The sequence below is a fragment of the Arachis hypogaea genome, chromosome 9 (genome assembly GCF_003086295.3).
Source record: "Arachis hypogaea cultivar Tifrunner chromosome 9, arahy.Tifrunner.gnm2.J5K5, whole genome shotgun sequence".
NCBI lineage: Eukaryota > Viridiplantae > Streptophyta > Magnoliopsida > Fabales > Fabaceae > Arachis > Arachis hypogaea.
The window spans coordinates 99,310,142-99,323,368 of NC_092044.1; the positions used below are offsets into that span (position 1 = coordinate 99,310,142).

General features: G+C 40.1%; 1 protein-coding gene across 1 annotated transcript; it reads right to left on the minus strand.

Annotated features, from left to right (window-relative positions):
- Window positions 1-9,623: 9,623 nt before the first annotated feature.
- LOC112709365 (uncharacterized) lies at window positions 9,624-10,463 on the minus strand. Its single transcript, XM_025761252.1, has one exon. It carries the CDS (start codon window positions 10,461-10,463, stop codon window positions 9,624-9,626), a length of 840 nt encoding a protein of 279 aa, XP_025617037.1.
- Between the last annotated feature and the right edge of the window lie 2,764 nt (window positions 10,464-13,227).

Consider the following 13,227-nt stretch of genomic DNA (forward strand, 5'->3'; position numbering starts at 1 on the left):
GCCATCAGCAAGTTGGAGGCATATCCGGGTTTGTTTGACTTCTCCAGTCAACCTAAGCTTTCTAATAGTGGATGCAGGTATTAGATTGATGCTTGCTCCAAGATCACATAGGGCTGTCTTGGTGCAAGCACCTTCTAATGTGCATGGTATCATAAAGCTTCCTGGATCTTGAAGCTTTTCTGGTAAGCTTTTCAGAATGACTGCACTGCATTCTTCAGTGAGAAACACTTTTTCAGTTTCTCTCCAATCCTTCTTATGACTTAAGATTTCTTTCATGAACTTAGCATAAGAAGGTATTTGCTCAAGTGCCTCTGCAAACGGAATCTTTATTTCAAGAGTCCTTAGATAGTCTGCAAAGCGGGCAAATTGCTTATCCTGTTCCGCTTGGCGGAGTTTTTGAGGATAAGGCATTTTGGCTTTATATTCTTCAACCTTAGATGCTGTAGGTTTATTCCTTACAGAAGTGGTTGAAGAAGCGTTGTTAGAGGGGTTACTGTCAGCACTCTCAGGTGTCTGATCCTCCCTTGGTGTCTGAACGCCAGGATTGGGTGGAAAATGGGCGTTTAACGCCAACTTTTCCCCCTTTTCTGGCGTTTGAACGCCAGAACTGGGCAGGGAATGGGCGTTTAACGCCAGCTTTCCCTCCCTTTCTGGCGTTTGAACGCCAAAAGTGTTCCTCTCTGGGCTCTTACTGTCCTAAGAGGGATTTTGAACAGTGGCTTAGTTGTCCTCTGTCAATTGTTCCTTATTTGGCTTTTTGCTCTTTTGAGCAGTGTTATTCAGTGTCTTCCCACTCCTCAGTTGAACTGCTTGACATTCCTCTGTTATCTGTTTAGATATTTGCTGTTTTGCTTGATTCAGCTGCAGTTCTATGTTCTTGTTAGCAACTTTAGTTTCATGGAGCATCTCTTTAAATTCTGCTAACTGTTCTGTCATCAGGAGCAATTGTTGATTAAGCTCAATCATCTGTTCTTGAGGATTAGGATCAGTGGCTACTGCCATGACTTCCTCTTTTGGAGAGAACTCATTGCTAGAGTACAAATATTGGTTTCTAGCAACAGTGTCTATGAGCTCTTGAGCCTCTTCAATTGTCTTCCTCATGTGTATAGATCCACCAGCTGAGTGGTCTAAAGACATCTGAGCTTTTTCTGTAAGCCCATAGTAGAAGATGTCTAATTGTACCCACTCTGAAAACATTTCAGAGGGGCATTTTCTTAGCATACTTCTATACCTCTCCCAGGCATTATAAAGGGATTCATTATTCTCTTGTTTAAAGCCTTGGATGTCCAGCCTTAGCTGTGTCATCCTCTTTGGAGGGTAAAAGTGATTCAGGAATTTGTCTGATAACTGTTTCCATGTCTTTATGCTTGCTGTAGGTTGGTTATTCAACCACCTCTTAGCTTGATCTTTTACAGCAAATGGAAACAATAATAGTCTGTAGACATCCTGATCTACCTCTTTATCATGTACTGTGTCAGCAATTTGTAAGAACTGTGCCAGAAACTCAGTAGGCTCTTCCTCTGGAAGACCAGAATACTGGCAATTTTGCTGCACTATGATAATGAGTTGAGGGTTTAGCTCAAAGCTGCTTGCTTTGATGGGAGGTGTACAGATGCTACTCCCATATGCAGCTGTAATGGGGTTAGCATATGACCCCAGAGTCCTTCTGGACTGATCAATCCCACTTAGGTCCATGATGGATAAAGGGAAATGATATGGATTACAAGTAGATAAATTTTTTTTTTTGAATTAACCGAAATAAAACAAAAGGAAATTAAAATAAAAAATTCGAAAATTAAAAAGAAAATAAGATCAAAGCAAATTGAAAACTGAATCAATTAGTTAATTAAAAATATTTTGAAATCAGCAATTAAGAAGATATGATTGAAAAATTTTATGAAAAAGATTTGATTTTTGAAATGAGGAAAGAGAAAAACAACAAAATGACCCCAAACTTAAAATTTTTAGAAAATCAAACACTAATTTTTCGAAAAATTTTAAGGAAAAAACACAAAGAGGACACCAAACTTAGAATTTTTACGAATCAAAAAGGGACTAAAGACATGCAGATTCGAAAATTAAAAGAAAAACAAACAAAAGCATGCAATTGACACCAAACTTAAAATATGGAACTAGACTCAACTTAAAAGACTCTAAACCAACAAAAATAAAACAGTCCTAATCTAAGCAACAAGATAAGCCGTCAGTTGTCCAAACTCAACAATCCCCGGCAACGGCGCCAAAAACTTGGTGCACGAAATTGCAATCACACTTTTGCAACCCCGTACAACTAACCAGCAAGTGCACTGGGTCGTCCAAGTAATACCTTACGTGAGTAAGGGTCGATCCCACGGAGATTGTCGGCTTGAAGCAAGCTATGGTTATCTTGTAAATCTTAGTCAGGTATCAGAAATTATCAGGATTGATTGCAAAAAGTAAAAGAACATGAAATAAGTACTTGTTTTGCAGTGATAGAGAATAGGTTGAGGTTTTGGAGATGCTCCATCTTCTGAATCTCTGCTTTCCTACTGTCTTCCTCTTCAAACACGCAAGGCTCCTTCCATGGCAAGCTGTATGCAAGGGTTTCACCGTTGTCAGTGGCTACCTCCCATCCTCTCAGTGGAAATGTTCAACGCACCCTGTCACGGCACGGCTATCCATCTGTCGGTTATCAATCAGGCCGGAATAGAATCCAGTGATTCTTTTGCGTCTGTCACTAACGCCCCGCCTTCAGGAGTTTGAAGCTCGTCACAGTCATTCAATCATTGAATCCTACTCAGAATACCACAGACAAGGTTTAGACCTTCCGGATTCTCTTGAATGCCGCCATCAGTTCTAGCTTATACCACGAAGATTCTGATTAAAGAATCCAAGAGATATCTACTTAATCTAAGGTAGAACGGAGGTGGTTGTCAGGCACACGTTCATAGTTGAGAATGATGATGATTGTCACGGATCATCACATTCATCCGGTTTAAGAACAAGTAATATCTTAGAATGGAAGCAAGCATGATTGAATAAGAAACAGTAGTAATTGCATTAATCCATCAAGACACAGCAGAGCTCCTCACCCCCAACCATGGGGTTTAGAGACTCATGCCGTGGAAGGTACACAAAGAAACATGTAAAATGTCATGAGATACAGATACAATGTCAAAAGATCCTATTAATAGTGGACTAGTAGCCTAGGGTATACAGAAATGAGTAAATGACGTAAAAATCCACTTATGGGTCCACTTAGTGTGTGCTTGGGCTGGGCAATGAAGCATTTTCATGTAGAGACCTTTTATGGAGTTAAACGCCAGCTTTTATGCCAGTTTGGGCGTTTAACTCCAAGTTTCATGCCAGTTCCAGCGTTAAACGCTGGAAATTCTGAGGCTGATTTGCCACGCCGGTTTAGGCCATCAAATCTTGGGCAAAATATGGACTATTATACATTGCTGGAAAGCCCAGGATGTCTACTTTTCATCGCCGTTGAGAGCGCGCCAATTGGGCTTCTGTAGCTTCAGAAAATCCACTTCGAGTGCAGGGAGGTCAGAATCCAACAGCATCTGCAGTCCTTTTCAGTCTCTGAATCAGATTTTTGCTCAGGACCCTCAATTTCAGCCAGAAAATACTTGAAATCACAGAAAAACACACAAACTCATAGTAAAGCCCAGAAAAGTGAATTTTAACTAAAAACTAATAAAAATATACTAAAAACTAACTAGATCATACCAAAAACATACTAAAAACAATGCCAAAAAGCGTATAAATTATCCGCTCATCAAGAACCATCTGTAGACTTGTTCTTTTTCCTTTTTCATGCTAAAGGAGTTTGGAAGGGGGGATGGATTAATCTGAATAGTACTCCTGGGTTTGGTATCTTCAAACTCTATAAGTCCTCTTTTAAGGATTTTAAAGAGATGTATCTGAAAGTTAGGAGTGTGGAAAAAGAGTATCCGTTTTATATGGATGAATATTTGTCTGAGAGGTTTCCATTGTGGTGGTGCTCGAAACCTCAGAACATCCTCGAGGCCGAAGTTATTAGTCTGAGGAATGTTTGTATAATTGAGTTTCTGGTGGAGGGTATTGATCGGAAAGACCTAATTTCAATGTATGAATTGCTAAAGTGGGAGGAAAAAAGAGAGGCTGTGATAGACTATATGAGTGAGTTGGTGTGTTATCTCTTTTTGTTTGTCTGTTTTGAAAATGCTATTCATCTGCAGTTGTTTTGTTTGATTTTCAGGGAGTAAATATCCTATCGTGTCGGCTGCTTCTCTGAGGTCTCGTTTTAAAAATAAAAACTTGGAAAAGAAGTTTTATCGTCAAATAAGGAGAAAATCATTGTGGCTGCAGAAGTTAGTCAGCCCGTCTCGCGACGGAGGAAGGTTATACTGAAGAAAGAAAAAGTGATGTTGTGGATTTGTCTGAGGAGTCCAGCCAGAAGGAGAATGATGTTTCTCTAGAAGAAATTCATGAGTTTATGTCGAATAAGAGGAAACTACATGAAGTGTCCGAGCATAGTGATGGCTTGTCGGTCTGGGGGAGGGACTTTCCGTACATGGCTGTGGCGGACGATGTTTGTCAATCATCGGCCGACGTGTCCCTGGCGAACAAAGTTGGAGAAATTGCTATAAGGCAATATATGCAGGTAATGTTAGAAAACAGACTATTTTTATTGAAATGGTGTATATGTCGCTATACTCTTTTTTTATTTTCGATATCTTATAGGTAGCTGGTTTGCGAATGGAGAGTTAGGGTCGTAGCCAGGAATTGAAGCATAAGTGGTTAGGGGTGCAGAAGGAGGACTTTGGTTTGTTGAAGGATGAGTTGGCTCAGAGTAAGAATACAGTTGCTGAGCTACAATCCAAGTTAAGTGAGGTTGAGAAACAGTTAAAAGAAACAAAGGATAACTATGCTAAGGATGTGGAGGATTTGAAGAAAAAGGAAGCTGATTTGGAAAGTATGGAAACTCGACTGATTGAAGTAACAACTCAACTGAAAGAAATGAAAAAGAAAAGGCAAAATGAGATTTTAGATTCATTTGTGGAGGGTTTCGAAAGGACGTCCATTCACGTGAAGTTTCTGGCGCCTGGAGTGGGTTTGTCTGAGATGGATTTTAGAAAGATTGTCCAAGATGGGAAGCTAGTCGATGATGATGGTGTTGCCGAGGATGAAGCCAAAAATACTTAGCACCTTTCTAAAAATGTACTTGTTTTTTGTTGAATTTGTAGTACTCTGTTTGTGTAGAGGTTTTTAAACTTTTGAAGATGTTTTGTGTTACTACAGCCTGAAAGGGCAATATAGTTTGATTATAATGATGGAATGATTACTTTACTGATAGGCTATTTGGTTGATGTTTGTTTAGAGGATATCTTTTTACCTCATCATTTTTTAAGGTGTTAGGAACACGTTTGACTAATTGGTAGGAATTTCTGTTTACGCTATTCTTTGTTTGTTTAATGAATAGATTGCCGACCATGGGCAAGTTGGAGTTTGTGTAAGCAAAAGCGCTTGTTGTGTGAATTGAGATGAAATTGATAAAAAATAAACTCGGGAGATAGTTAATATATAATTAAAATAAACGTATGATTCAATTAATTGGTAAACCTTTGTTTACAAAGGTGCAGGTAGGCTAGCCTCGTTAAAACCTCTCCAAGCAAAACCCTTTTGGAAAAATCTTGGCAGTAGGAAAAAGAGTACAAGCCTGTCCCTGACTTTCAACTATAGAACTTTTTTAAGGAGAAAACATTCTAGGTGTTAGGTAAAGTTATACCATTTATTGATTCTAGTTTGTTTGCTCCATTGCCGAGGACTTCTTTAATTCGATATGGACCGTCCCAATTTGTGACAAGTTTTCCATGTGCTGATGGCTTCCGAGCAGTTTCTGTCTTTTGAAGCACTAAGTCTGCTTTTTGGAATGATCGGCTTTTCACCGACTTATTGTGTCGCTGAGCTATAGCTTGTTGTGCCGCACGTTGGCAGAGTGTTGCGATATTCCTGATTTCCTCGATGATATCTAACTCGGCTTATCGAGCTTCGTCGTGGTCAGTAACTTGAGTTCTGATGAAATTTTGTGAAATCTCTAGTGGTATCATCGCCTCAGACCGGTATACAAGTCGGAATGGGGTCTCTTTTGTTGATGATTGTGGTGTAGTATTATTTCCCCAAAGAATTTCTGGTATAAGCTTGGCCTAAAGTCCTTTAGCATCATCTAACTTCTTCTTTAGGGCATGCAATACCACCTTATTTGCTGCTTCTGCCAATCCATTCGTTTAAGGATGTTCAACGGAGGCGAAGTGGTGTTTGATTTTAAGATTCTGCAAAAAAGATGTAAAATTCTGATAGACAAACTGGCGACCATTGTTAGTAATGATATGCCGAGGAATGCCAAAACGGCAAATAATATTTTTCCAGACGAAAGAGATCATTTGCTATGATGCAATCTTAGCTAAAGGTTGGGCTTCAACCCATTTTGAAAAATAATCAATTACAATGACGAGAAATTTTACCTATCCCAGTACCATTGGGAATGTACCGAGGATATCGAGCCTCTAGTGGTTGAAAGGCCAACTGACGTCGGAGGATTTTCAAAGCTAAACTTCGAGCTCCAATGTGTGTTCCGCAGATTCCCTTGTGAGCTTCAGATAGTGCTATTTTTGCTTTAGTTTTGGTAAGGCATTTCAATAATGGGCGAGTGTATCCTCGCCTATATAAAGATCTGTTGAGTAATGTAAAAAAGGACGCTTGTCGTCGAAACTTCTTTGCATTTTCGACACTGTCTGGTATATCACCTGTTTGTAAATAATGTATAAAGGAGCTTTGCCAATCCTATTCCTGTGTGATACTCAAAACATTTGTTAGAGTAACACTTGGAGTGGTTATAGTGGATTGATGTAATATAGATAGATCAGATTGTGTACTACCGAGTTTAGATAAGATGTCAGCCCTATGGTTTTGATCTCGTCGTATATGCTGTCTTTCGAACTTTATAAATTTTGAACTTAAATGTTTTACTAACAATAAGTACTTAGAAAGCAGAGGATCTTTTACCTGAAAAAGGTCGTTTACCTGCTGTACTACCAATAGGGAATCGCAGTATACCTTTATGGCTGATATATGAAGATCTAAATAAATTCGGAGTCCGGCCACCAGCGCTTCATATTCTAATTGGTTATTGTTGGCTTTAAAGGATAGATGAAGTGAATGTTACAGCATGAAACCATTGTCGCCCTCAATCCAGATTCCTGCGCCACACCCTTGAGTGTTTGATGAACCATCGACATACAATGCCTATTGCACTGTATGGTCATCTTCGGTTGGGATCGTCAGTTCTGCTATGAAATCGGCAAGGAATTCAGACTTGATCGAACGTCGTGCTTGGTATCTGATGTTAAACTCAGACAATTCGACCGACCACTTAACAAGTCGGCCTGCAATTTTTAGTTTATGCAACACCTGGAGTAATGGGTGGTTGGTCCGAACATGAATGACATGGCTCTGGAAATAAGGTCAGAGCCTTCTTGCTGAAAATATTAATGCTAACGCCAGTTTTTCTATCCTCGGATAGTTGATTTTAGCATGTTGGAGGGTTTTCCTGACGAAATATACTGGATGTTGAACTTTGTTGCTTTCTGTAACAAGAGCAGAGTTTATCGCCCAGTCAGTAACTGACAAGTATAAGAATAATTCTTCCCCTTATAAGAGCTTTTGTAAAATTAGTGGTTGCGAGAGAGTTGTTTTTAGAGTATTAAAGGCTCTTTCGCAATCGTCATTCCACTAAAAGGTGTTTTTCTTAAGTGTTTGAAAAAAAGGAATAGATTTTGATGCTAAACATAGGACGAATCTCGATAGTGCAGCAAGTCTTCTTGTTAGGCGTTGCACTTCCTTTATCGTCTTTGGGCTCGTCATTTCCAGTACTGCTCGGCATTTATCTGGGTTGACCTCAATACCCCTGCTAGTTAGTAGAAAACCCAAAAATTTACCACATTGAATGGCAAAGGCGCATTTTTCAGGGTTTAGGCGCATGTTGTAATGTTGTATCTGACTGAATATTTCTGTTATGTCGTCCATATGGTTATTGCCAACCTTTGTCTTGGCGACCATGTCATCAACGTAAACTTCCATATTTGTATCGATCTGGTTGGCGAAGACTTTGTCCATAAGACGCTGATAAGTTGCCCCTGCATTCTTTAGTCCAAAGGTATAACTTTATAACAATAATTACCGAATTCAGTGATAAATGCCATTTTACTTTGATCAGAAGGGTGCATAAGGATTTGATTGTAACCAGAATAGGCGTCCATGAAACTTAAGGTGGCATAACCAGAAGCGTTATCCACCAAAGAATCTATGAACAACAAAAGGGTAAGAATCTTTCGGGCATGCCTTGTTTAAGTCAGTGAAGTCAATGCACATGCGCCACTTATTTGTATCCTTACCATTACAACATTGGCGAGCCAGGTAGTGAATATGATTTCTCTAATAAAGTCGGCGTTGATTAGCTTTTGAGTTTCTTCTAATGGCGCCTTCTTCTTTTCGTCTCCGAGGTTTCTCTTTTTCTGCTGCACTGGTCGTGCGGAAGGGTTGATTTCCAATCTATGGGCAATGATTTTTGGATCGATGCCTGGCATATCAGAAGGTTTCCATGCGAAAAGATCGGCTTGCTCTTGTAGTAAAGCTTGTACTGTTTTCAGTTCTTCCGTGCTTATTGATGTACCTACATAGGTGTATTTATTAGAATCATTATTGAAATATACTTTTTGTAACTCATCTGTTGGCGTAGGTCGTTTGAGAAATTTGGCTCTGTGGTCTAGATCGGCGTGTGCCGAGTTGTTGTTGGAAAGGTGGACATTGTTGACCTAAGCTTGTTTTGAATGGTTTGGTAGCCTCATGCTCATGTTGTAGCACTGTCATGCTTTTTTTTTCTGCATGGATAGTTGCAATTTGTTCGTCCTGCACAAGAAACTTAATGTAGAGATGAACTGTAGATACAATTATGCCGAACTTGTTTAAAAAAGGTTGGCCAAGTATAAGATTATAGGGACTAAAATAATCTACTACTAAATATTGAATATCATATGTTTTGGAAAGTGGATGTTCACCCAGTGTGGTTTGCAACCACATTGATCCCAATATGGGACTCGTTCACCTGAGAAGCCGACCAAGTCTCTACGCATTGGTTAGAGGATGTTGTCGCTGAGCTTCATCTTTTGAAAGGTGGAATAAAATAGAACATCGGCGCTACTCCCCGAATCCAGGAGTACCTTCCTCACCAGGAGATCTCCTAATTGAAGAGAGATGACTACAGGGTCATCCATATTTTGGATATTGCAATCAAAATCAGCTCGTGTAAATGTCATTTGTGGAAATTGGGGCACAATTTGGGGTTCATACTATAGTCCATCCACCGAATATATTGCTCAGAAAGATCGTTTTTTGGCCGAGTTTGATGATCCTCCACTGCCATATCCTCCTGAGATACAATTGATTATACCTCGAGGTTGTTCATATTGGCTTGAGGATGCCTTCTCCTTTCCTCGGTTTTGTTGTTCGGACGAAGTATTGCTTGTGGAAGATGGTGTACGCCTCTATATGTGACCTCCTATGTATTTGTCAAGGTGACCTTGCCGAGCTAGCCATTATAAGAGGTCTTTTGCCACTACACATTCGTCAGTGGTGTGGCCATGCTTTTGGTGAAAAGCGCAATATTTGGATTTGTCCACATTCTTGGTATCTTGATACGTACCGGCGTTCCTTGGTGGCTTGATCAATTTTGGGTTCAGAATCTCTTTGATTATGTTCTCTCGCTTCATATTGAACTGCGTGTAAGAATCAAATCGAGGGGTTATTTTGAAATTTCTCTTACTATTTTGCGTCTTATCGTCGTCTCGGTAGTATGCTTTGTCGGACTTCCGAGCTTGTCTAAGCTCCTCGATATCAATTTGTCCCTTGGCCTTTTCACGAAACTCGGCAAGGGTTTTTGGCTTGGCTACCGCAATGGTCTCTTGGAAATTTTCTGGCCGAAATCCGCTCTTGATGGCATGCAGATGGACCTCGGGGTGGAGGTCTGGTATGCTTATTGCGACCTTCGTGAACCTAGTCATATAGTCTTTCAAGCTCTCATTCTGTTTCTGCTTGATTGTATTCAGATAATCTGAATCATGCAGATAAATTGCAGATCCAGCGAAATGATCTTCAAATAGTTTGGCCAGCTCCTGAAATTGCGAGATAGAACCTGCAGGCAAAGCACAAAGCCAGTCAAGTGCAGGACCGTCTAAATAATTCAGAAAACAACGGCATAAAATAGGATCAGATGCACCGTTAACGATCATTATTGTTCGGAATTTCTTGAGGAACTTCTTTGGGTCTCCGAGCTCGTCATAAGGGGTGAGGGTCATTGGTAAGGTGAATCTTTGTGGTAGTTTGAAGTTCATCACATCTGGTGTAAATGGTCCCACAGAATTGTCGGGCTTCCTCATTTCACGGCTCAACCCGAATAGTTTTAGAAACATGAGAGGGGTGATGAGAGGATTTTTGCGCGGTCTAAAAATTTACAAATAAATCCTCATTGCAAGTATAGCTTCTAGACCAACAAGAATCCCTTCGTGCAAAAGTTTTGGTTGTCACAAGTAACAAACCCCTAATAAAATTGATAACCGAAGTCTTTAAACCTCGGGTCGTCTCTCAAGGAATTGCAGGGAGGTGTTCTTATTATTGGTTATGCAAATCATGTGAATTGGGGTTTTAGATTGAGAAATAAGAAGAGAAAATTGCAAAGAAAATAATTAATAACAATAAAAAGCCTTGACTAGGAGAAGATTAATCGGAAGTTCTATCCTTGTTAGAATCTCTTAAGAGTAATAGTAAAAGGTTGTTGTTATTACTTAGTTAACCCTTACCGAATAAGGAAAAGTCAAGTTGAGAACCAACTTCTATTCACCAGTCCTAATCCTTTCCCTTGGGAAGGAATAGCGTTAGAAATTAGAGAGCCAGCCAACAACTTCCAATTACAATTTAACTCTTGAGTCTTCCAACTCAAGGGTCTCCTATTAATCAACTCCAAAATCAAGTTGAAAATCTACTCTACTAACATGGATGCCATTTTCATATCTATGTAATTTGGAATTAAATTAGGAGCAATTAAACAAATAGTAAATTTAAATGGAAATGTACTATGGAATAAATGAAAATATAAGAATCCTAAATTAAAGGAACATTGAACCTGGAATCTGAGAAGAAAATAGATCTGAAACTGAGAGAAATCCTAAATCCTAAAACCTAGAGAGAGGAGAGAGCCTCTCTCTCTACAAACTACATATAAAACATAAAATTGTGAGTAAACAGTAGTGTATGAATTTTTTTCTTGATTCCCCCACTTTGTAGCCTCTAATCTGTGTTTTCTGGGCCAAAAACTGGGTCAAAAACTGGCCCAAAATTGCCCTCAGGGATTTTTGTTAATTCTGCAGATCGCACATGTCATGCGTACGCGTCAGTCATGTGTACGCATTGTTTGGCGTTTTTTTCTTTGTCACCCGTACGCGTCAGTCACACGTACGCGTTCCTGGTGTTTTGCGCTTGGCACGCGTCCGCGTCGTCCATGCGTCTGCGTCGCTGCCATTTTCTTCAAAACTTCATTTTCGCGCATTCCTTCCACTTTTGCATGTTTCCTTTCTGTCCTCTAAGCCATTCCTGTCCTATAAAGCCTGAAAATACTTAACACATGGATTACGGCATCGAATGGTGATAAAAGATAATTAAAATTAACAGTTTTAAGGTCCAAGAAACATGTTTTCACATATATCAAAGAATAAGGAAGGAAAATGTAAAACATGCAATTTACATGAATAAGTGTGAGATTAGTGGATAAAATCCACTCAATTAAGGACAAGATGTACCACAAAATAGTGGTGCATCAAGGGGTTAGAGTGGTGTTCCTCGTCCTCTAGTTGCGGTTAACGAGCATTGTTATTTTTGATCCGGGCATTGTTCAATCTGGCGATTTGGGTAGCCATTCTTTGATTCTCTTCCGCCATACGCCGGTTGGCCTGTTGTAGCTCGGTTACCATCCGAAGGAGTTCAGACAGGGAAGGAGGTGGTACATTAGCCATGGATACAGGTGAAGGTAATGGGACTAAAAGAGAAAAGATCTATCTTCCCGGTCCCACGGTGGGCGCCAATTGTTCTTGCTTGGGGAACAAGCTGGCTCTCATGACGAAAGATTGCCTAGCTATTTCCTTGGAGGCTGAATTGTCAATCCTTCTAATTCTGAGCTTTTCCTTTGAGGAGGCGTGAGGTTGTAAGCAATGAAGAGGGGAGGAGTGTACCTGCAAAGGCACTCCAATGCTTAAGTCAGTATTGTGTATTGAAAACTTGTCCGAAGAAGATCTTTACCTTGCTTTTGTATGGTGAGCTCTTAGTCAGTTACGGTTCGAGCATTTATGTCGATTTGGAGGGTATTGGTAATGTATCCAATCATTGTACCGTTTGGTCGGCGGTTACGATTGAAGCATTATTTGGTTGAGTTATAGCTCATAAAAACCGAGCTGTAACATATGATACCGAGTTATAACTCGTATTTGTAACTGCCATATGAGAAAGATAAGTTTATACATTCTATAAAACTGGAAGCCCACTGCTCCTCTTAGGTATGAACAACTCTACTTTAGAATACTGATCTCTTACTTCTCTAATTTGGGCATTGCAGTGTTATTGTATGTATTACTTATACGTTGTTTCCAAAATTTGTTAAACCTAGTCGCCTGGCTGAATAGGTCCCCGGCAACCATCTATCAACAGATCAGATAATCCTTTGGACCCGGTTGAACATTGGCATCATTTGTTGATTATAGGCTACATGGTCGGCGACTCCGAAAAGCCTCCCTTGACCAAGCCAAAATCAAACCACCACCAAAACCTAAATCAACACACCCAAATCAAGAACTGAAAAGAACGGGCCGCGGGGCCATGGAAGGGTAGCTAGTATGATCCACACAAAAGTAACCTCTTGCGCAACCGAGACAACAATCATATGAAGATGAACGATGGTCAAATGGCAGCAAGTCATTTGGCGGCTGAGGCGAGAACACGAACCACATAATCCAAGATCTTCGACATCGATTCCAAACCATGGAAGGAAGAATTGCCACCAATGAGCACTATTAGCCAGAACACACAAGCGAGGGGGTCTCACAGACAGCATTCCAAAAACACCCGAGAGCATGATCTCTAAACAAACGGCATGAA

Coding starts and splice junctions, on each gene's coding strand:
- LOC112709365 (XM_025761252.1), bottom strand. CDS start 10,463: ATGAGGAAGCCCGACAATTCTGTGGGACCATTTACACCAGATGTGATG.